The sequence below is a fragment of the Accipiter gentilis genome, chromosome 33 (assembly GCF_929443795.1).
Source record: "Accipiter gentilis chromosome 33, bAccGen1.1, whole genome shotgun sequence".
NCBI classification, from domain to species: domain Eukaryota; kingdom Metazoa; phylum Chordata; class Aves; order Accipitriformes; family Accipitridae; genus Astur; species Astur gentilis.
This window is the reverse complement of record NC_064912.1, coordinates 9,288,520-9,313,046: the sequence shown is the minus strand read 5'-3', so window position 1 is coordinate 9,313,046 and position 24,527 is coordinate 9,288,520. Positions and strand designations below refer to the sequence as shown.

The 24,527-nt window shown below is 35.8% G+C and overlaps 1 protein-coding gene across 6 annotated transcripts in view; it reads left to right on the top strand.

The window, feature by feature from the left end:
• SNX29 (sorting nexin 29) overlaps nucleotides 1-24,527 on the top strand; it is a 112,226-nt gene that overhangs the window by 14,882 nt on the left and 72,817 nt on the right. For all 6 annotated transcript variants that reach the window (XR_007510332.1, XR_007510333.1, XM_049835411.1 and 3 more), the window contains exons 5-13: nucleotides 1,663-1,843; nucleotides 3,743-3,813; nucleotides 4,665-4,913; nucleotides 6,959-7,328; nucleotides 8,054-8,172; nucleotides 12,106-12,187; nucleotides 12,687-12,769; nucleotides 20,676-20,739; nucleotides 22,011-22,139. Coding sequence is in view for 4 of the 6 variants with exons in the window: in XM_049835411.1 (XP_049691368.1) it covers nucleotides 1,663-1,843; nucleotides 3,743-3,813; nucleotides 4,665-4,913; nucleotides 6,959-7,328; nucleotides 8,054-8,172; nucleotides 12,106-12,187; nucleotides 12,687-12,769; nucleotides 20,676-20,739; nucleotides 22,011-22,139 (1,348 nt within the window). In the remaining 2 variants the exon portion in view is untranslated. The remainder of the gene's footprint in view (nucleotides 1-1,662; nucleotides 1,844-3,742; nucleotides 3,814-4,664; nucleotides 4,914-6,958; nucleotides 7,329-8,053; nucleotides 8,173-12,105; nucleotides 12,188-12,686; nucleotides 12,770-20,675; nucleotides 20,740-22,010; nucleotides 22,140-24,527) is intronic.

Sequence of the window (24,527 nt, the reverse complement as noted above, 5' to 3'; positions counted from 1 at the left end):
CAATTCAATTGTTCCTGTGTGTTTTACACATTTGTCTAATTTAGAAGAGCTCTGGATAATTCTTGCATAGCTGTCAGACCTATTTGGCAAAACTTTTAGTTAATGAGTCTAACCTGCTTGTTACATGTTTCAGTGTCTAAAACTGTATTATAAACTTTGCTAATCTAATGCTGTATTTGGCTTTCAGCAGAGATTAATAAAAAACCCCATATCCTCAAATGAGCATGTTTCACCAAAAGAAGTCATAAACTGTAGTGAAAACCTATTCAAAATCTGACTGCATGCTCTTTATTTAGCAGAGAGAAGGAGAAGCATCATGGATGGCCTTTTCTTAAAACTCTTAGTACATTAAAAAAGATTTAGAAAAGTGATAAGCAAGGAGTGGCAGGATCAATATGTTTCCTCTTGTGCATTTTTTTTCCTGTGTCTTTGAGGAATTTTTTTACCTGTCTTTTAACATCTGCTTTATGCTGCCTACATTAACTTTATGATCAAAAGCCAGCATGATATTTGAGGTGATAGTGTGCCATTCACTTGTACAATAGAATAATTTTACATTTTTTGTTAACTTAAAAAGTTGAATGAAGACATTCATTAAACTGTCCAAAGGAGTACCTCATGTCTTCCTTGAGAGACTGATATGTTTTAAATTTTTTTTAAAGCTTGGGTTTCTCAGATTTTTTTTTCTCATAAAAATATCCTATTTGCCTTAAATACAGTCTCTTAATACGTTTCTAACTGTATAGATTAACAGTGTTCAAACTGTTCTAGTTATTCAAGCAATTCTATTTATAACAAATCAAAGCCACCTGAACATTATTGTTAATGTTATATTTTAAGATACTTTCAAGCAGTATGTGTTTGATGCAACATTAATGACTAGTGATTGCCAAACTATACCATATAGTAAAGATTCAAGTCTTACAGATGAATCATTTGATGTTTGGTTGTTCTTTTCAACCTGAGAAAATGGTACAAGGTTAATTGTAATAATTATGTTCTTATTCAGTTAAGAAACAGGAATATGTAAAATACTAGGTGTTTTATTGTATGTTTACAATTATGGATGTAGATTTTTGTTACCTCTGACAAATTTGAGGCAACTGCAAAAAAACTATTTATCAATATTTGGGGGCAGGGCAAGGAAAGTATTTTAGTGGAAAGGGGTATTGTTCCATTTTAAATGTAACACTTTTATTTTTAAAGTAACATGCATGTCTGAAAATTCTGGAGCTACTGGTTCCTTTGGACCTAGCTTCTAACATTTCACAATCAGCAGTAAGAGAGTTCTAAAGAATTTTTTTCCTTTGCATAATTTATTACCAGCTGAACATGTGAATCTGTTCTATGGATGAAATACTAGCTTATATGTGCTTTTAAACGTGAATTCTATTTAAAAACATAAAATAGAATCCTTTAATATGTGTGTTTGGCTTTTCAGTGAAGTAAAAAGTTCTAAGTGCTTAAATAGCCCAAGTTCTGGAGAAATAAATAACCTATTTAACTGGAGAGTTATATGAATATGGTAAATGATTCACCTTTGTTCAAAGTTATATATTATTACCTGCTTGTTTTACAAAATTGCATGTAAATGCATTCTGATACAAGCTTAGCATTTTTGGGTGTTTTTTTTTTTTTTTTTTTTTTTTTTTTTTATTCCAGAGCCAGTGTTTTGGTACTATGTGAAAGAAGTTCTGAATAAACATGAACTGCAGCGCTTTTACTCTCTGAAGACAATTACTACAGATATTGGTAGAGGCCGGGCTTGGTTGCGCTGTGCACTAAATGAACATTCCCTGGAAAGATATGTTCATATGCTGCTTGCAGATAAGAATCGACTCAGGTACTGTATTTGATATCTTTGTAATGCAGGAAATGTATTGACAAATGAAGTACTGAGATAAAAAAAACCCAACCAACCAACCAAAAACCACAGCTGTAATAATACACCATATTAATTGCTCTGTTAGTGAAGCCACTTAACCTCATACTTTTGTTTTGTTCATTTTTGAAATTTGGCAGCTATTAGGGTAGTGGCTTGTGCCTATATCAACATGTGGCCCGAAATTGGCTTAATTCTAGCACATGAGAATATATGTTTCTATCCTCATCTTCATTTCCGTCCTCGCTTCCCTGTTCTTTCAACAGTTTTCCTCACCTTGACACCAAGCTTTGAGGTGCCCCTCTCATTCCATTAAAATAGTACACAGTTGCAGCCTTCATCGTACCAATTCGTCAATGGTAGTTGTCTGTTGCCTTTTGGAGATGCTCATCCTGTAATTGAAAAGCTCCTGCAGTCAAGGGATAGGTAGCTACTACTGCAGATCACCTTGAAGCAGTTTTGTACCAGTTTGCAAACCTTCTTACAGAGTTACTGAGAATAATTTACTATGCATAGTGAAATCCTAAGGTACTTTGGATGTGCAAAATGTATTTAAGTACATACTTAACTGAGTCCCACCTTTTTCCTCATGCATCTTCAGCTCCTTTTCTTTTTGCAAATTTGGGGTATTTTCCTTTTTCATCAAGAACTGTTGAGCTTAATCCAGTCCAGCGGATTCAGCAGAAAGGCATTCTTTCCATTTGTGTCAATTAATGGATGTACTGGATAAGATTATTGCCAGAACTGAGCTCATTAGTACCTCCTTTTCATTTTTAGTCTGTTTGAGTTCTCTGTAGCTTTCTTGCAAGACAGATTTTGATATGAAATCAAATAAAGACGAATGAAACAGCAAAGGAAAAAAAATATGAAAACCATTGGATTGCTGTGTCACTAATTATTCTCATGCTTGTAGCAATACTTGCACAGTATCAGGATTATCAGCTCTCTCTGCATTGTACATGAAATATTATTTCTAAAAAGGCTTTTTCCAGAATTTTTAAGACTTACATGTTACCCAGATGCAAATGGGATTTACAGACTCAGTTTACATCCCCAATTCTTACCTGTTTTGGAAACTTTTAAATGAATCTGTCAAAATTGTTTAATATAGGTTGAAGGTTTTCTTGCTATTTGTTTTTATGTTTAGTTAACTGAGTGCTGATAGTAAAAATACAGCATCCTGCTACTAAAAAGAACCAGGTTTAGAACAACTAAATTCATGTGTTCACAGTGAAATTCGTGTTAACTTTTTTTTTTTTTTTCTTGCATCCAAATTCCTAGTTGACTCTGACTATTTAGGGTAGTTGATGTGGTTTTGGGTATTGAAACAGGTCACCAAATCATAGAATAATAGAATGGTTTGGGTTAGAAGGGACCTTTAAAGATTGTCTAGTCCAGCCCCCCTGCCATGGCCAGGGACATCTTTCACTAGATCAGATTGCTCAAGATGAAGTGGAGCTTTTTGTTTGTATTCTTGTATTCCAGTATTTTATAAAATGGCTTGGTAATTATGGTCAGCTATAGTTATTTAAAAACTTATATATGCAGTATAACAGTAAGTGTAGAGAAATATTGTGACTGCCAATGTAGTATGAACCTCCTTGCCCTGAGTGGCTTTTTGCCCCTAAAAAATGCAGAGGTAACACTGAAGGTAAAATACTATTTAGCATGTCTTTGATAACTGTTCAGACAGTTCTGTATATTTCAGAGCTTCAGGGAGTTACTGTGACATATAATTTGATCCATTGGTGTACTCATTTTTCAGCATTTTCATGTCTTTTAGAAGTGGAATATATGTTAATATAGGACTGCATATTCTTCCCCCCCCCACCCCTTTTTTTTTTTCCTTTCAAATTATAGTGTCTTCTATGAAGACTGGTCTTTTATGATGGATGAAGAACGTTCTAGTATGATCCCTACAATGGCAGCTGGTAAGACTTTTCCTTAAATGCTACTGTTCTTGGAAAACTACTTCATTTTGGGGTGTTTTATCTGTTTCTGGTTGTGAGGAGCTTCTCTAACACACTCTTTGGAGAATGTCTGCCAGATGCACATTTGGGGTGAATAGTCAAGGTATGCCAATTTATGCTATGAATTGATGAACAAGACACTGGATCTGGCCCTCTTACAGTTTAAAAGTCTTTCACATAAATTTTCTAACTCTTCATCAGTCAAGGCTAACTTTTTTTTAAAACCTAGCACAGTTTAGAGAAAACAAAAGGGGTTATTCCTGACTAGAAAAGAGGAATGATAGACTTTTATAGTAAGACCCAAGTTATAGGTAAATACATGGAAGGAGAGAGTAAGAGTAAGGAATGATAACAGATAATTTACTTTTTTAGAGTTTGACCACAGAAGTGATGTATCATTACCTTTTACGCCCCATTTTCTCAGACACGTGGTCACATGCTTCATTCTGCAAGATAGGATTCACAGGAGTGTTAATAGAATATAGGAACCAACAAATATTAAAGTTCGTAGTGAAATGGGTTTAAATAAAAGGTTATAAATAAACAAGTTCACCGTAATTACTGCTTATTTACTGTGCAGCTGAACAGCTATCAAGATAAATTCAGAACTGATTGCATCAGCTTGAATATAATCTCAAAAAGAATGAACGGTACATGAAAGAAGAATTCATGCATGGAGGACAGTGGGAAATTTTGGGGGAAGAATGTTTTACATGTCATAGCTGTGTTAATCCTTAGGTTCTATCTTCATACATTAATATGAAATATATACTGCGTTTTTGGTCTTTTTTCCCTCTTTCTTTTATCTGAAGGTCTGAACTCCATTCTTTTTGCAATCAACATTGATAATAAGGATTTAAATGGGCAGAGCAAGAGCACACCGACTGTGTCTGATTTGTTAAAGGAGTCAACGCAAAATGTAACCTCATTATTGAAAGAATCCACTCAGGGTGTTAGCAGCCTCCTTAGAGAGATAACTGCATCATCTGCTGTCTCGATCCTAATGAAACCTGATCAAGACACTGACCCACTTCCTGTTCTCTCAAAGAATGTAAATGCTGGTAAGCGTTTTTGCAATGTTAGTGTCATTCAGAAACTTAAAAATATTCAAATGTGTTTAATGCGCTATTATGGAACAAAACCCTTAAAAATAAGTGCATTACACATACAAACTAGTTGAGTGTGAAATAAAAAGTATGAAATTCTTTAGAAATACTGGATGATAAATGTGTATTTTAGCTTTCTTATATCACTGTGAGAGGGAAGGTATACTATCTTATTGGTCAAGTGTTTTGCATGTGGCCTGAATTTCAATTTCTTATTCATAAGATTATGCCTTGCAGTTTCTGATGTAATGATTTTTCATTTTTAATGTGTTTTCTTTTGGCACTTTATCAGTTGGAAATACAGTGCCATATATCTGTTGTTACATATCAGGTAAAAATCTTAGTTTGTTATCTTCTTCAGGCAGTGCCCATATTTACAGTCTGAATTCCTATATGAAGTAGGTAATCACCACAAATGAAAATTCACTCATATGCTCTTTTTACCTTTAAATGTGTTAGTGTTGCAACCAGTTTGTAAGATGTTAGTTACTCACAAAGAGCCAAAGTCTTAATCTCTTATAATTTGAAATTAATCAAGCAAAATGTGATATTCATTATACGTTTTCAGTTCCAAAAATAGCAAAGGAATATTTTATCTTTATTTCCAGAAATTGAGCTGAAAAAATGTTCTGCTTTGTAAAGGTACAAAGCTGCAGGAGGATTCTGGGATATATGTGTTTTTCACTTAAGAAACAAAGTTTGAGTTTAGGCTTTAAATTGTTTTGGTTATGTGAAAAAGGAAAAAAAAACCCACATGTGAATGCTATCTGGTAGGAATAGAAGTTGAGATAAGATCTGTTTTTTATTGGCATTTAAAATAGACTTTGTCTCAAAACATGGTTTTCAAAACAAACTTGTGGTAAAGCTTTTGTTGTTTAGCACTTTAAATGAGATTAAAATAGTAGGTGATACTTGACTTGGGATCACTTTGTTAATATAGAAAAGGCTTGCAAGATGAAATAACAGAATAACTGACCATATGCTGCGCATGACTACAACATAACATACATTAAGCGTACAGTACATGTAATGTACAACTTACAATAAAATTTCACTTTAAAAAGATTGGGTTTGTTCAAATGCCATTATATGTTGAACGTTAGAGCAAGTCAGATGTTCAGATGTTTTCATTAAAGTCTATGTTCTTTGCTGGAATTCTATTTGCATTCAGAATGGATTTTAACATCCTCTTACTCTTGAAGTATGTTAATGTGTTCTGTGGCTATGTAACAGCTGGACTTGAATTAAACAAAACGGTTTAGTTCCAATGTGAGTTCTCTTGGTGAGTAAATTTCTTATATTTCTTAGAGTGCTTCAACTTTGCAAGATCATTTAGCCTCATGTGCACATTGGAATCAGTGAGAATAGGTAATAATTTAAAAATAAGTGCTGTCACAGCATAGATGTGATGTAATCAGAGAGAATTTCAGTGTATTTCTAGACTAAGAGCTAATTAGCTAATGGAGGGAGCTAGTTTAATTTCTTTTTCTGAAAACTGACTGCTCAATTTCCAGAATATAGAGAAAATGAACTTTATTTGATTGGAAGTTGTGGATTTTGTTTGTGTTGTGAGTTTTTTAACTTTTTCTCCGAAGAAGCGTTTCATGTTTTCTCTGTTGTGTAGATAATACTCTGCAATATACACTAGCCATATAACATTGGAGAAAGTGAAAAAGTAACCTTCCTAAGGCTAATTTTTTATTTTAAACTTAATTTTATAAGTTTGTTGAACTTTCTTTTCCAGTTCGAATTGAATACTGTTATGAATGCACCTCCAAAATATCTTCTAAAATCTGAATTATGTAAGGCCCATAAAATAAAGACTGTAGTTAAAGATTTAAAAGATCTTGTGTATGGGAAGGTAATGAAATGCCTTGTAGATATAAGTGGTGTTTTCTTTACTAAACTCATTTAGTACATGACTTCTTTTAAGAAAAAACCCCAACTTTATTACTTTGTTTCTCTTTTCTTGACTATGTAAACCTTTATGTTGCTCCTAGATTTGAAATATAAAAAAGATCGAAAAAAGAAGAAGAGAGTGACAAATATTATCTCGTTTGATGAAGAGGAAGATGAGCAAAATTTGGGGGATGCCATGAAGTCTCTGATTACAGGAGAAAGTTCAGAGGAGAGTATAGATAGATCTTCAGGTTTTGTATTACCCTCATCTGAAAGCACTCTTGGAAGAAATTTGAATGGGAATGAAAGTAACCATTCGTGGAAGAGCAATTCAGTATTCATGAATGGAGAGTATGAATACCGGAAACTAGATGTGAAGAGCATTGATGATGAAGATGCAGAAGAGGATGAGCTATATGGAAAAACATTAGGAAATAAAGGCACAGTAGGTGAAACTGAAGTTCCTGAAAAGTAAGTAATGTTGCAGGAGCCAGTGGTAAATTTTCCATGCTCCTCCCTGTGACCATCTTCCCCCCCACCCCTTTCCTTCATGGGTACTGGCAAATACTTGAACTATACGTTTTCTCTACTCTCCCCTCCCCTGCCTCTCTTCCCTCCCCCCCCCCCCCCCCCTTTATTTTTTTTTCTTTCCCATTGTTTAAACCATTTGGGCCACTGTGATTGATGGTATTTTACTTCTAAGTTCCACTGAAAAGCAAAATTTTGAGATTTCAGACATGTTCTCCTTGAAGTTCTCAGTTGTTGAAATTATTGCAAGATATAGCCAGGCTATAATTCTGGCCTGTTTGAAGTTTCCTTATTCTTAGTATGATATCAACTCTATTCTGGCTTCATAGTAAAACCACGAATTTTAAACAGAGTAAGCCTGTTATCATCAGAGTAGGTAGTTAAACAAGACAAGACAAAACTGGGAGAAAAAGAATAATATTAGATGCTAATATGCCCTCTTTATTTCTGACACAGAAATCTCTTTGGAGAAAAAGAGGCAAGCACTGCTTGTCTCATCTGCTTTGGAATGGTCTGATCTTTAATGAATTTATGTATGTCTGAACCAACAAACTGGCAGGCAGATTGAAATAAAGATTTTTCTTGCAGTAATATCTCTGAAAGAAATATAAGCATTGTGAATATTGACTGTATAAAAAGGTGGTTTTGTTCATTTGTTTTAAATGCAGGCCTCATGAAATAGGCACATGCAATTCTCAGATATGCAGTTGGACTCCTCTGCAGGTCCTGAATGATGACTCAGATGTTCTATTTCCTGTCAGTGCCGTTGGCTCTTACTCCCAAACAGGTAGGTATTTTACTATACTGAAGTCCAGCAAACTTCATAACAGAATTTCTAACATGGGACAATGGTAAGAAATAATGGGATTGTAAGGACATAGGAGATGTTGCACAACTGGGATGGGAGGTTCAATTAAAATTTGTTCTAGATCTGAATCAGCGTTGTCCATTTGAGTAGCTATTTAGTTGAGGAGTATTTACCAATGTCAAATCAGAGTTTTGTTGGGATTAAGCTGTGGTCTTGTATGGTATTTTATTAATGTTTAGGATGGCTGAATAGAAAGTATCCTTATTCGTTTTCTATTTATCACTAAGCTGGAATAAGCTGCAAGTGTGTTTGAGAATTTGAATTCAAATTAATCTTGACAGATTGGAGAAAGTGTCAAATATTGGATGCAGTTCAATAGAAGCTGTTATCTGTTTGTATACAGGATGAGGAATGATTGGCTAGGAAATACTTCTTCAGAAGAGGATACAGGAATCATAGAACGGTTTGGGTGGGAAGGCATCTTCAAAGATCATCTAGTCCAACCCCCCTGCCATGGGCAGGGACATCTTTCACTAGATCAGGTTGCTCAAAGCTCCAACCAGCCGGGTCTTGAATACTCGCAGTGATGGGGTATCCACAACTTCTCTGGGCAACCTGTTCCAGTGTCTCACCACCCTCATTGTAAAAAAATTTCTTCCTTATATCCAATCTAAATGTACCCTCTTTCAGTTTAAAACCGTTGCCCCTTGTCCTGTCACTGCAGGCAATGGTAAAAAGTCTCTCTCCATCTTTCTTGTAAGCCTTCTTTATGTATTAAAAGGCCACAATAAGGTCTCCCCTGAGTCTTCCCTTCTCCAGGCTGAACAACCCCAACTCTCTCAGCCTTTAGTCATAGATGTGTTCCAACCTTCTGATCTTTTTCGTGACCCTCCTGTGGACTCACTCTAACAGGTCCATGCCTTTCTTGTACTGGGGACCGCAGAGCTGGATACGGTATTTGAGGTGGGGTCTCATGAAAGTGAAATAGAGGGGGAGAATCACCTCCCTCAAACTGCTTGCCATGTTTCATTTTATGCAGCCCAGGATAAGATTGGCTTTCTGGGCTGCGAGCACCAGTTGCTAGCTCATCTCATTTTTCATCTGCCAGTATACTCAAGTAATTTTCTGCAGGAGACCCATGATAGTGGGTCACAAGCTGATAGTGAATTAGTAGTGCCATGTTTCTGCAGTAAAAGCACGCTTCATACAGACATGCATAAATGAAAGTGTCTTTTGTAAATTTATGCTCAGTTGGCTCTGATACGACCTCAGCTGCAGTATTGTATGCAGTTTGGGGTACTTGCCCTTCAAGAATGATGTGAACCATTTGGAGATCTTGAAGCAAGATCTACATGATGAAAATGGTCAAAGGTATGGAAGAGAAGACCTGGTGCTTTTCCAGTATCTGTTTCAGTACCAAAAGCAAACCAAACTTCCACCACCCCCAACCCTCCCACCTGCCCTATCCCCTGTTAGTATTTTGCTACTTGTTCATAAAAAATTGCTTTTATAAAACTTTGGCTATGCATTCTCATTTCAGTGACCACTTAAAAACTTCTCAGTGGCATTCAAATAATGTTTTAATTATAAAATATTTCCTATTTTTTGCATTACATGTGCCAAGAGTTTAAATGGACTCTTGATTGAAGGCCTATGAAAAAGTGTAATTCAGTTCTGCAAGTTCAGTGGTAAAAATGTGAATCGTAAAATAATGCTGTACTGCCCTCTGCTGTATTTTAAGAGGTACCTCTTAAGAAATACCAGTTGTTGTGGAAAAAAAAAAAAAAAAAAGAGTAAATTTTCTTTTTTTTTTTCTTGTGCTCCCACATTTTTCAATTTGTGAAGGAATGGATTTAGAAAACATTATGTTGTTTGTGGCATAGTGTTCTCTTAAATTGTATACAGAAACTGTTAGAAAAAGTCCATAGATTTATAAGTGTTTGCTGACTGCAACAGATTGAAATCTGGAATACAAGTAAATGTTCCTGTTTATGGGGGATGGGGTGGGTGGAATGGGAGCTCGCAGTTGAGCTGTGGGAGTTAGTAGCCAGTCAGACATCATGAGGCATCAGGAGCTAGATCTCGGGGTTTGTAGCTGAAATCAAAAGTCAGGAGACCAAGCCAAGACAGTACTGGAGACAAATGACCAGAGAGGACAACAGTAAGTATAACAGGGGCTTACTTTTACTAAGGATATACCAAAGACCCTTTTCTCATCTTGCTTCATCTCGGAACTGTTTTGAAGACAATGCTCAGTCTATTACAGATGATCAACAACAGGCCCATTCAGATCCCTTCTGGCACAGTATACAGATACTTTCAGTTCTCCTCCTTCCCCTCTTTGTCTTTGTGGTAAACCCTATGGTTCAGCATGCAAGCCAGAACGATATGGCATTGGGCTGGTGAAAGGAGTGTTCATCAGTTACAGGAAACAGCAACACAGATTCTGCTGTCTGATTTCAGCATCCCATGCTGTCACTGGGCCCTTCTGAACATCCTGAACTGACAGAGTGTGCAGGCAGTCTTGACTAAAAGGCCTATCATACAAACCAAATGTCAACCGGTTAGGGAGAGTGAAGCACATGGGTACGGCCACCCTCTCCCCAGCTGTAATGACAGTTTGATGAGATTGAAAGCTGCCTTAGGCAGTTGTTTCCTTGACTTTGGAAGTTACACTTTTGCTAGATGAATGATACCAGAGGGAATGTGGGTTAGCTTTTTCTGAGGGCAGTTCAGCCCAGTAACTGGCAAGCTCATTGTTATCATGACAACATTTTTGCTAAAACATGCGTAGTGAGCTCTTGTAAAATATATAGCTTAACCCAATATTTTGGTTTATAGGTCTTAATACAGGTAAATAACAAGACATATATTTGGGATAGATTACAGCTTAATCTATAGTGTTGTATGTTAATATGAGTTTTTTCAGTTTTAGTCTGTTGCAGTGCTTCAGGGATGTGCCAGGGTGTATCATATCTCCATATACCTAGAGATGAGAAAGCCTGAATAAAAATTCAGTTGCTTGGAACAAAAATAGAGTATGCATTTTAGGAACTGAGCTTCAGTAAACTCTACAGCTTAAAAAATGAACTTTCTTCTCTATAGTCATTCTGACATAACTCTAATTCCTATTAACTTTTTTCCTAGAATTCCTGCTTTTTAAATTCTGTGCTGTTTTAGCTCATGATTTTAGGATTGTTTTATGGTAACTTGGTAACCCTTACATGGTGAGATGCAGAAAACATCAATAAAATGTGATTTTTATTTCTTTCCACTTGACCTACCTTAATGACAGGCCCAGTGATGTGTATATTTTGATCCTGACAGTCGTGGATCTGTGGACAGATGCATATTATCAATGCTTTTTAAAAAATACCTCATCTGTCTTGATTTGTGATGTTTGGTACATAGGTATAAGAAGCCAGAGAAAAGCCATGGTGCTCTGCTGTGAATGCATAAAGGACTGGTGTCTTTGCAAGGTTTCACATACTGGGGACTAACCACAAATTCTTTTCCTGCAAGTCACAAACAGATTTGTAATGAGTATCAGATGTCATGTCATGGTTAAACTCCTGCAGCTTGCAAAAATAACTTCAGTAAGAAGGTCTCTTCATAGCTTTGCAACATTGTTATCAATGTAAAATGTACATCTAAATTACAATTTAGTTGTGCAATACTGATTTTTTTCTAAACTGATGGCTGTGTTCCAAAGGGACTTTACAATCCTGCTGGCATTCAAGGTGAATATGCAGAAGCCAACCTTGGAGAAAGAATTTAAAGTCTTCAAAGTCTTTACTAAAATATGAGTATTTCTAGTTAAAAATGTAACTACCTTCATTCTGGTTTTGGTTTTATTTTATTTTTTAACTACTGTTAACTGAAAAAAGCTAATGCTTGTGCATTCTACTTTAGATGACTTGGAGAATGGGGAGGGACATGAACAGGTTATTCATGCGGTAGAACTGGTTCCAAGAAGACCTGATCTTCCTTACAGGTATGTGTCAAATACGTTTGTCTTAAAAAAATCTTCACCCTGTAGCTGCCAACTTGTTACTGTTACCTAATGCATAGCTACTCAGTACTGGAAAACAAACTATTTATCGGGGTACTTTTGCAAATGTTTGGAAAGACAAACACAAAAACCTACACTTCCCTTTTTGCATAGTTTCTTACATTGAACATTTCTTAATTATTTTGATGTTACATAGTCCTGTCAAATAACAGGCAGACTTAACCTCCTGGTTTTGAAAATAGGTATTATGTTGGTTTTTTATGGTATTTTTTACTGTGTTCTCCATGGCCTGTTGATTTCGATATTTTGTGTGTATTCTTAAATCAGACTCACAACAGATACATTAAAGGATAATTAAACATAAGTTGATCGAATATGGGTGAATATGGTAAGAATTCTAGTTTCTGGAGTGCTTTTTTGTTGAGTTTTGAATTCAGGATTTTGTTGTCATTTGTTGATGATATTGTGCTTTTATGACTAGAGTGGATGTCAGTCCTCCAGCTCAAGTGAATACTTTAAGCAGTATGTTGCCTTCAGCCACTGTGCCAGAATCCATGACAATTAGTAAGTACTTTCTTGATGTATCTAGATTGATGGAATTAACTTTGAAAGTCCTATAACTCTTCATTTCTACTTTTATTTCAGTAACATGTGTTCAGAGAGGCATACAGCACTTAATTTCTGAAGTGCTCGTGAAATTAGAAATGACTGCTCTAAAATGGTTTTTGAATTGGCAGATTGCAGGTTATGGTTCATTGCAACTGGTATGACATTAGCTTCTCTAAGCTAATGGAAGCTAATGTCATCCTTATACTAGATGTGGCTTGAATAGTTAAATGAACAATAATGATTTAATTTGATTAACATCTTTTAATCTCTGCAAGCTCTGAAAACACTAATGGTTGGTTCTGATGTGATCTTACATATTTTGCCTGCTTTCATTAATGCCTAGTTGGAAAAACACCCAAACAAACCCAGAACTCTTTCAGTGTACGCTCAGTCTGTGGTTTTGATGTAGAGATCTGCTCCACATACAAATATAGGCTTTCATTAAACAAAAACTTTAGTTAAGATTAAGGTGGAGGACAGTCATATTTTCAGTGGTGTGAGGAGTTGAGCTGGATGGGATAAAATAGCCTTTGCTGTAGAAAGAGATTAGTAAAAGTACAGGCAGTTTGTTTACCCCATCTTTAATCTTTTTCTTCACATAACCTTGTAGAACAAAGGTTTGGTTCTTAAACTGACTGGCTGTCTAAACATGTAAGCCAATAGGGTTTTATTTTCCTCACTGTACAGAAAGTTTTGTAACTGAACTGGTGGACATGGCTTTGATCCTAAAGCTCTGGGATGTGTGTTTGTTCCTTTTTATAAATTTAAATATATACAGATTTTAAATTATGACATTTGGGAAGTTAGAAGTGATGCAGCCAAAATTCTTTTCTGAAATTGATTCATGAAATAATCAAAATGCATGATCCCTTAATTTATTCTAATCTCATGTTCTAATGTCACATTCAAACGATACCTGTGTCAACATACGTTAAGGAAGGTAGACCGTGCGTTTTTGCTGGGTGCTGTTTCAGGCTCTGGCATGAGTCTGCTGACTGAGCTTTACCAAGCTGAAAAATCCTTTCCTACAAAGTTCTTTACAAAGTGGGAAACTAATTTGAGACTTTTAAGTGATATAACTGAAGGTGTAGATGGAGTTACTGTTGATAGTTACTGTGATACTTTGGTCACTGGATATTCTCTGCTCATGTTATTACTACCATATGCTTTCGTTCTTACATTTTTATTTTATTTTTTCAGTAACAGAATTTTAATGGAAAACTTCCTGATTTTATTGTTTCGTAGGTGTATTAGGTACCAGCAGGGGCCGCAATTGGTTTCCTTCAGTTGCTCAGTGAGTTCCTATGTGTAGTTAAGACAGCTGTACACTAGAAAGTAAATCTTGAGATTTTCAGTTCTTGATACTTAGCAATTTGTAAGTGAAATGAACCACAGGGTCAACAGAAACATACATGCTGTCATTAGTTTCCTATTTCAGAGAAGGATCTGGTGGAAGGAAGTGGGGAAGCGTATCAAAACAATCTATAAAGCCAGTAGAACACTTAGTAAATAATCTAATTATCATTATAATAAAATCTCAGCTGACTATACATATAAGTTAATACCTTTATCACAGCTGATCCCAGATACATTCAATAAAAATGCTTTTTTCAAGTTCATTGTTACTGGTCGTAGATACTCCATACAGGAAGAATTCAGTGCTATGACAAAGCCAGACACTGAAGCTCTTTTTCTCTCTTGCAATTAGCAGAAGAATTATTAAATGCTGAGGCTTATAGCTTGGTTGCGTAGCAACTAATTCTAACACATCAGACAAGAAAAATGGAATGCAGTAGTGCAGTGAGAAAAGCTCTGAGGTCTCCAGTGACTAGATTTTTGTGCTGCTTAATTCTGAAGACAAAGCCTGAAATGAATTTCTTTTAATCTATTCTTTTCCTGCTTCCTTTCCAATTTACTAGTATAGTACTAACCTTTTCTTGGTTCTTTTGATATGCAGGGTAGCAAATTATGTTATGAGAAACTGTAATTTAAAATCTTTGCCATTTTGAATGATTTTCCTGAATTTGTCCCATGCATTTGTAAGGTATAGGTTAACTTAGCAGCAGGTACATCTCAAAAAAATACTAATACCACTTGAGAAACCCTAATCCATAGTGTTCGGCTGTGAGTGTTAAGACATCATATGAAAACTTGCCCTACTTTACAGATCATTATGTCTTACAACCAATTTTATGAAGAGTTAAGTTTGTCAGAACTTTTACGTTTATGCGCCTATTCCATTATGTCATTTTCCAGCTTTCACAAACAACTTTATTTCTGCTCCAATTATCGTCATTGTAAGAGTATGTTTTCAGCATTGTTTTACACCAGAAAAATCTGTCCTACCAGCACAAGTCTCCCCATTTTGTTTTTTCAGTGGAAAAAAAGGAAGTTCCAAAACTTTTAATTTTATAAGTATGCTACTTGTGTCCTTCTTTACAAGGTTCTTTGATTATAGTGCTATTTTTACTAAATAATTGGGAACTTAGTTTTTGCACTATAATGTTCTTCAGTTTTTAAAGTTGGACTTAACCACAAAGGTTAGCAAAGGTTGTAGCATTGCACATTATTCTGTATTTTTTCATACATTCTTGAGAAAGCCCCCAGTTTTCCATGATCATTGAAGAACTTCACTGAATAATCAAACCTATATATTGTATTTTTATCCTGGCTGTGTAAGTAAATAAGGTGTAGGTTTTTGTACTTTTTCTATCCTCTAAATAGCTTCTGACCTGTTCTGTAACTTTGTTGCCACCGGTCACTGACAGGTACTAAATTATTATGACTTCTCTGAAAGCAGAGCTGTTGAAAGAGGGTGTGTAAATTTCATCACTGAGAAGAAAGCTGCAGTTCATCTTACAGACTTTTTTTTTGTCAGGACCCTTCTATAAAGTAGAAGGTCAACACTGTATTGTCAAATTTGTTTCCTACTAAAATTTGCCTTATTAATAGTGACATGACAGGATAATATTTACAAGATTTTTGGAGCACTAAATAAAGCCTTAATAGCCAATGTTCATGCAGGCAGCTTAGGGAACATGTCTTTAAAGGTCAGGCTTCTGATTTAAGATGTAACTAGTCTGCTGGAAGTTTTATTTGTCTCTGAAAATATCTGTGTAAATTTGCACTCAGGAAAATAAAAAAAATCATTCCTGTAGACTGCTCCCAGCCCACCCTGATATTCTATCTGCAGGATTGCAGAGGAGTGCTGCATGACCTTGTGTACACTGAGAGATGATTTCACTTACAGCTCATTCTTCATAAGAGGTGATTGCAAATCATACTTATCCAATCTTTGGCTAAACAGCAGAAGAGTTGTGAAACTTAGGACTTTTCTGGAGGTTGCTGGGAAATTGACAGGTGTTTCTTAAAGTATGGCACTTTTTTATATATTTAATGCTCTGAATGTGACCTTATAAAAGCTTATAGAAGCTAGATTTTGCATGTAGTATGCAAGTGAATTAAAAAATGTTTTAGAGCAAATATTTGCTCTATTAGTAATTAGGCACTACAGATTAATTTCAACAATGAAAGATAATTTTTGGCATTTTAAAAGGTGAGGTTTAATATGAAAAATTTAATTAACACATTCTGTGATTTTTTTTTTTTTTTATGTTATCTTTTTTCACTGATAAGGAAAGGCCTGGTTTGAAATTCTTGGTTTGCATATGGGAATCCTTTTTTTAAGAAGTTGTTACAAAAATATCTCTTAAGATTATATAATTTGAAAGACTTCACTAGTCATCTTATTATATCTGTCTTTCTGAAACTCTGATTATCACTTGAATTTTAGATATGTTGGTGTTCAATGTTGATCCTTAATAACAGTAGTGTATCTCTTTCCATTGATGTTACTTTACTGAATGCAAATGGCATATCAAGCACAAAGCAGTTCAGAAGTAGGAACATAAACTCTAACATCAGTTTTCTGAAGTGGGTATACTTGGCTGTCTACCCACTGTTTTATTTAAAAAAAAAAAAAAAAAAAAGGGGGTGTGTGGGGGGACGGACGATTGAGGTTATGAAGTCCAGAAGTCACAAAATGCCAGATTTATGGTTGCTGCTACAACCCGGATTTTTTTTTTTTTAAATTTTTTACTTTTTCTAACCCACATGATGAATGAGACATAAGTCTGCTGAAAAAATTAGGTTATGGCCATGCACTGATCTCAGAGGGAAGCATAACACACAGACGAAAGCTTATGAACTGTGGATGTTCTGGCAGATTTGAAGTGAACCTGCCACAGTGTATGATACTGGATTTACTTTGTTTTCATTCAGCTGACTGTTCTGACATGCTGCTAAAATTTTTCAAGCAGTGTGAGAGTAAGAAATTAAGTTTTTGAAAGTTTTGAATGTTATGCCTGAATTAAATAGTATGGTGTTCTTTTAATTCTATTCAGTTACTTTCATCAAAAGATCATGAAATTAAAAGTTTCTGATTTTTCTTCTTCTTGGTAACTTTCTATTTATTTAATTACTCTAGTGAATGTTTGACTCCTTTATGTTTACAGTGGATGGAGAGGTTAAAGAAGTGTTGATGATAAACTATCTAATTCTTCTGTTTATTTTGAGTAATTGATAGAAAATATGACTCCTTAATACTCATCACTTCAAGAAGAAATAACATAGGTATGACAATGAAGGAATATTGCTGCTAGGGAAAGCAGAGGCTATACAAGCCTTCTTGAAACCCTGGGCCCTTAGCCCAGACTAGTTGTTTGTGTTGGTGCTTTCTTCCACATCTCCGCTGCTATCCATAGTTGAACTAAATTAGCAAGAAATACTGAGTATGAAGTGTGTTTACTTTTGTGGCCCTAAATTAAGCATTGATTGTCATCCTATATGTGATAATGAAATTTGGAGTTTCTGCTTTGCTGTGCCCCTACAGTATTGTCACGTCCATAACTCGGAAGAAATGAGGCAAATAGAAATAAAAAGCATTTTAACATCTTTTATTTCAAGAGGCTTTTTTCTTCTTTTATGCAAACCATGGTCTTTAACAGAATCTTGCTTTCATGCTCTGGTTGTTTACATGTGTGTTGGAGAGGGGAGTGAGGGAAGATGGGATTTCAGCCCTCATGCGGAAGATTCTGGGTGGAATAAGGGAAAGAAGATTAAGTTATTAGGCAAGCTAAGGTTACAATTTGAATAGGCTGGTAAAATTGGAAAAATGGAGACAATTTATAATAGCTTCACTGTTTAAATGTTAATAAATCAATACACATTTAAACAGAGTATGCATACAGGCAATTATTGTAGAGTAGTCACCCCAGCATAAGTGCAGAGCCAGCAGTACAATAACTTGTCTGAGTAGCAATGGCTTTAATTTATTCAGAGTCAGAGAAATAATAGCAACTAACTCAGATTGTGCATTATCATATTTTAATGACACTCTTGAAATATTTAAAATGTCATTGGCTTAATGCTTTCTTGAGGGGGATTCTGAATTCAACTTTCTAGTTAAAGATCTTTATTTTGTTAGAGTGCTACTGTACTGAAAGCTTGCTGTGGATGTATTTTGCTTGTGTTGTACACTTGTACAAGGCTTGAACACTTATTGGATTATTCTGTTTTCCTCATCCTTAGAACACTTTTTTTTTTCCACAGGTAGCCTGATGAATTGTGGTCCATTTTCATAACACTACGTATTATTTTTTTTAGGACTGTTACAACCCACCAATTTTCCACTGCCAAAAAAAACCAACAACAAACCAAATAACCCAAGCAAAAAACCCTCAAAACCCCCAACCCTTCCAATCTGCCCTCAAAGTAGCAATGTCTCATCGTGACTGAAAGAATACTAATAATGTTTTGAGTTTCGTGATCATCAAGTTTGATATTTTATAGCTTAAAAAATACTTACATCTGAGAATGTAGGATTTGGGTTTTTTTTTGGCACATGTCATGTCCCCCCGTCCCCCCAGTCAATGCTAGGCAATAGAAGCTATGATAGACCATCTTTTGAAAAATAGTCATGAACATAATGGAGCACAGCATATTTTGTCATACATAATCTTTCCATTCTAAGGTTTTCTACAATTGCTATGTAAATTGTGGTGGTTACCTGGTCACTTCAATGCAATATGAACTTTACTCTTGCCAAAAAGGGTATTCCGCCTTTTATATTGCATCTTGTTGACTAAAAAGGTGGTCTGTTCTGCCCTGACTGCTTTCAGCTATGTGCCTTGTGCCAGCAACAGTATTAAATTCATCAGGAAGATCACTTGGCAGGTGCTTGTCTGAAAAATAGCCCAACAGAAAAAAAAACCCAAAACCAATTTTGAACTGGATCAGTTACTGCTAGGACACTGTGTATATAAACACCAGTGCCAGAATGCCAGAACAAAGGAGGTGGTAGCAATGATGGGTAAGGCAAGCTGGACTGTCCTTTTTGCTGAAAGGACAGTCTTAGGACAACTGATTAAAGTAGCCATGTAATCACAGCTTTGGTTTTGAATGTGAGTAGTATTAGCAAGGGAGAAAGCAGAAGTTTCCAGATTTGTCTGTCTGTTTGTTTTTAATGTGCATTAGTATTTAATACCCACAAATTTCACTGTTGGCTTTTCTACAAGGTTTGGAAATTTACTTTTTTTTTTTTTTTTTTGAAAGTTGTATAGAGAACTCACGTAAAGATGCTAAGTTACTGCAGAAAAATAATTATTCTTTCTGTGCTGAGTTATTGGAGTGCAAAATCCCTCTAATGACCTACTGAAATGTTTCTTGCTAATGTCAGTTAGTTCTCAAGCTGTAATGTGGAATGGATAGGAAAATAATTGTCTACTTTCTCCATGGCCAAAGAAGCAGAAATGCTTTGTACAAAATCTAGCATGAAGGAATTGGATTGACTGATATCAAGTGATATGAGAAACCTGCTGAATCCTGCAAGGGGGGATTTACCAGCAGATTACCAATGCCAGACTGGAATTGTGGTGTCTGCACTGACTGATACATTTGATTGACGTATTAAAAACTTTCACATTTTGTCCACTACTAGAATTTGGCAGACTTACTCTGGTCCACAGGAAAATGTTAAGAATCTGTTTTAGATTAGATTATTAAGTCCTAATATTTTTCTGTAACTTTATAGTAAATAGTAATAGTACAGCTGTACAGTTATTTAGTAGAACCTTCATAGTAGCAGAAGGACTCCAGATGGGGCAACACCTTGAGCTGACACTTTACTGTATGGTATTCGGCTACTCTGGTATCACTGTTAAACCTAAAGAAGTCTTTAAAAATTCTAAAATTCTGTAATAATTTAAAAAAATAATTTATTCTTGGTAATGACAAAAGTATTTTTTTAAGGTGTTTATAGGAAATAAAAAGGTTTTCATAGGAAATTACAAGATTCAGAGATCCCATCATCTTTGAGACTGAGTTTGAGAAGAAATGCCATGAAGAATCAATGACGTTATCTCTGCTCTGGTCTCACTGTTATATTTCCTGTGTCAGAATTTATAGCAAGGAAAACAAGCAATTTGAAGAAGTTAAACAAGTAACAGTGTATCTCATTAATATGCATGTAGTGAAAAGGTGCATTGTCCCATAAATCTGCGATTAAAACAAAACAGCTGCAGCCACAGGCAAACTTGTAAACGTTTGTATTAAAGCCAGATGCAGACTAGTTTGATTTGATCAATACTTCTGATACTGTGTTAAATAATACTATTTTTCAAAGATTGCTCAAATTAGTGATGAGATTAAGAGCAGCATTTTTATGTGTTTTGCTGAGTAGCAAATGATGTTGGGATCATCTTAAGCATGTTGCTGAATTAGTGCCACTATGTATGTGACTTTTGGAACTGAAATGAGCAAAAAAACATGCAGAAATTTATCTGGTTTTGTCCCTTCTCTTTAGATGAGCTTCGTCAAGCTATCGTGGCCATGATGAACAGAAAGGATGAACTGGAAGAACAGAATAGGTAGTTTTCTTTTTCTAGTCAAGAGGCACTATAATTTAAAAATATCTGTTCTCTAATACAAACTGTCCTTTGTGTAAAGCTATGCATAATCTTCATGTAATCTTTTTGATATATATATGACTTTTCTGTGAAAGGTAAGCTTAATACTTCAATATTCAACTGTTGATACTGAAGAGTAACATTTGCAGGTCAACTCCTTCCTTTGCATTTGAATCACATATAGCTCTTTGTATCTCGGGAGCTTTTGCCAGTTTTAGTTTTTTCAAAACCAAAAGCTATAGCCAAAAGGTTAAGACCTTTTAAGATAGCTTTCCAAATGAATAAAAGTTTGTTCTTATACAAATATTCAGAAAATCTTCTTTTTTCCCCTTCCGGTGCAGAAGTGATGTAGGATGGTTAACAATGTTACTCTGAAGGTGGCTGTCATTTGTGAGTGTCTTTATGTTCACTTGGGGTAAAACGAGGATGTAAAAATGATAAGTTGCTTATTTAAAATGCTATCAAACCTACTTTGTATTCATTTAGTCTATTGGAACATATCATTAGATGAATTAAAATACAAATGTATTCAAGACATACTGTTGTTTTGCTGTAGTAGGGCTATCTTGGTAATTTACATTTTTCTATAGATATGATTGTTGTGGTTTTTTTTAATGTTGAGACTACCAATTGATCCCATTTTCCTGCCTCTTATCCTCTGCACTCCCATAATTGCAAGTTATTTCCCCATTCAGCTTTGTGGTTTTTGGCAGAAGGACCAGGATGCTTTGCATTTTACCATTATGCATCATGCTGACCTTTGCTATCTCATCAAAGTTTTTACACAGAGGTCTATGGCAGTGCTCTCAGTAGAGACAAGACCCCTACCTGTCTCCTGCTCTTGCTAGTAAATATATTGCTTATAGATTATTCCTGAGATATATGGACTTGTACTGAAGCACTGAGACCAGATTATAAGCGGTTTCTATTATAAATTCTTTGTGCATGGTGGCAGAGTAGTTACCATAATAGGTTCTGCTTTGGGTATGCTGATGAGATTGTAGTACAAGTTAATAGTAAGCACTTACAACTGTTTTGATTGGGTCTTTTTTCTTTGTAGCTTTTCTTATCTTTGTATAATCAAATCAGGTGAATTTATTACATTGAATACTGAAACTTTGGGATGACATTAATGGTATCATTCAGGCAACCTACTCTATGATTCGTAGAATATCCTCTAATTACTAGGTGGTGTTTGCAGTGTTCTAACAGAGGCTGCTGTCTTCTTCCAGATCTCTCAGAAATCTGCTTGATGGAGAGATGGAGCATTCTGCAGTGCTAAGGCAGGAAATGGACAACTGGAGAAGGAAAGTAGCAGAACAGGAAGAGCGACATGCCACAAAAGTTCAAGCCTTGGCACGGTAAGAAGCACTGGAAGTGTCATAAAAAGTTAACAGCAGTGGAACAAGGGAATAAAAGATTCTGCATACAAGAAAAAATAATTTTCAAGTAGTTTAGTTTTCAGAACATAAGTGATTTAGGGTTAAAAATCCCATGGACTTTAGTTGAATTTAAGCTGAAAAAACTTTGGAAGGTTTTCTGACAAATTCAGTGGGTTTGTGGTTTTTGTTTTAAGTGTTAACAGTGAGAGTGTAAAATATTAGTAAAACCATTGTTACAGCTCCAGAGGAAAGAATATTAGTGAGCTGAACTTAGGACAACATCAAGTTTAATTTTAAGAAGTAATTAAGAAGTAATTAGACTAATATTAAGAAACATAAGCCATTGAAAATAGCGACAGTTAGATAATGAGACTAGATGCAAAAGAATATGTGTATGTGTAAGGTAAATGTTAGAATACTTTTCTCTCTTCATATGTCTGTTTTATCCCGTTCTAACGCCCCCCTCCCCCCCCTTTTTTTTTTTTAATTAATTTTTATTTTACTTTATATTTGGGAGATTCTTGGTATAGCTGTCTGCCCAGTCTGGAACAAATCACAGTATCAAGGTCCTGGTTTTTTTCCTTATATTGGATATATCATATTCTTAATGTTGTTAAAGTACCTAGCACTGGCTGCAAACAGTATTTTCCAAACCTCAAATCTGATAAGGGCACAGAGAGGGGAACAGAAACACCATGTCAATGTTTATTGTGAACAGACTGATGTTGCTGTCCTAGAATAATGAAATGCTCATTCCAGTAGTGGAAATTACTGCTTTGGTATGTGTGTAAAACAGTTTTTTTCAGAAATACACAAGCTAGATTGTTGGGATTCTAGCTCTTGGATCTGGAGCCAGTGAGGACTTGTTTTGGAGATTATTTCATTTTCATATTACTGGAAGTAGTATTTCCTCTGGTAGATGTCTTGTATGGTTCCACACTGAGATTAGTATGGGGACCCCTCTCCTCCCAGCAAGTTCTTACTTCAGTCAGTAGAAATTGTGCTGAGTGGTCCTAGTGTCAGCTGAGTAGGAATATTTGTGTCTTTATTTATTGCTTTCAGTTACATAGAATATTTCAGTGTCAGCTGCTGCTGACACAGATACCCTTCCATATGTACCCTCATGCATGTAAGCAGTAAAGAATGGATTATCCATCCTCTTCAGTGACATTTCCATCCAATCTGTCTTCCTTCTATCTGATTATTTAAGCATGACTTTGCTTTCCTTGGGCTGATGTTTTTATCTTGTCCTGTTGTCCGGTTGTCATGACTGACCAGTTTATCAACCACTGTATCATAAGCAACAGTTGTTGCCAAACAGCATCAACAGTACCAATTTATGAAGTGGTACAACTGCTTCCCTCTAGCTCTAGGAAGGTCGGCTAGAACAGGTTGCCTAGGACCATTTCCAGTCAGGTTTTGAATATCTACACAGATGGAGACTCCACAACCCCTCTGGGCAATGTTGGCAGTGACCCATTGGCAATGCTCCTTCAAATGCAGTTCAAGATGCTGTTGGCTTTGTTTGCCGTGAAGGGTGCATTGCTTGCTTGTGGTCAGCTTATTGTCCACCAGGACTCCCAGACCCTTCTCCATAGAGCTGTTTTCCAGCTCCCAGCATGTATGAGTGCCTGGGGCTGTTCCTCCCCAGATGCAGGACTTTCCATTTCCCCTTGTTGAACTTCAAGGGATTCATCTGAGTCCAGTTCTCCAGCCTGTCCAGGTCCCTCTGAATGGCACCACAACCATCCGGTGTATCAGCTGCTCCCCAGTTTTGTATTGTCTGTGAACTTGCTGAGGGCACACTCTGTCCCAGCATCCAGGTCATTAATGAATGTGTTAAACAACGTTGGCTCCAGTAGTGACTTGCCTCCAGCTTGACTTTGTGCCACAGCTATGCTGAAAGAAAAGAATTTTAACCCTCCCCTTGTCTAAATGTGATTTAGCTTAAGAAGGACTTTTGAAGGTAAATACTGCTGTAATAGTATGATTTTCTTCTTAAAATTCTAAATAAGCTCTAGAGTAACCTGTGATGCCTAAGGTCTAGGGGATGATTCCCATGTATAGTAAACAACAAACCTATCCCGAATGTTAAATAAGATTAGTAATCTGTGCTTTATCAGAGAGAAGCGTTTGTTTTCTGCATGCGCAGGCAGAGTGCTTAGTGTCAATCATGAAGTACCACAGCTGAGATTCCTATAAGCTTTTTATTGCATAGCAGAGCTAGTATCTGAAAATGATAAATACAAAGCTTTCTTTAAAAAAACCAAACCAGTATTTAGAACATTACTAATTCTGCTTTTGATGACACATCAAACTGAACTACTCGCTTTGAAGGAGGGACAGATATGCATAAGTGGGTTTGAT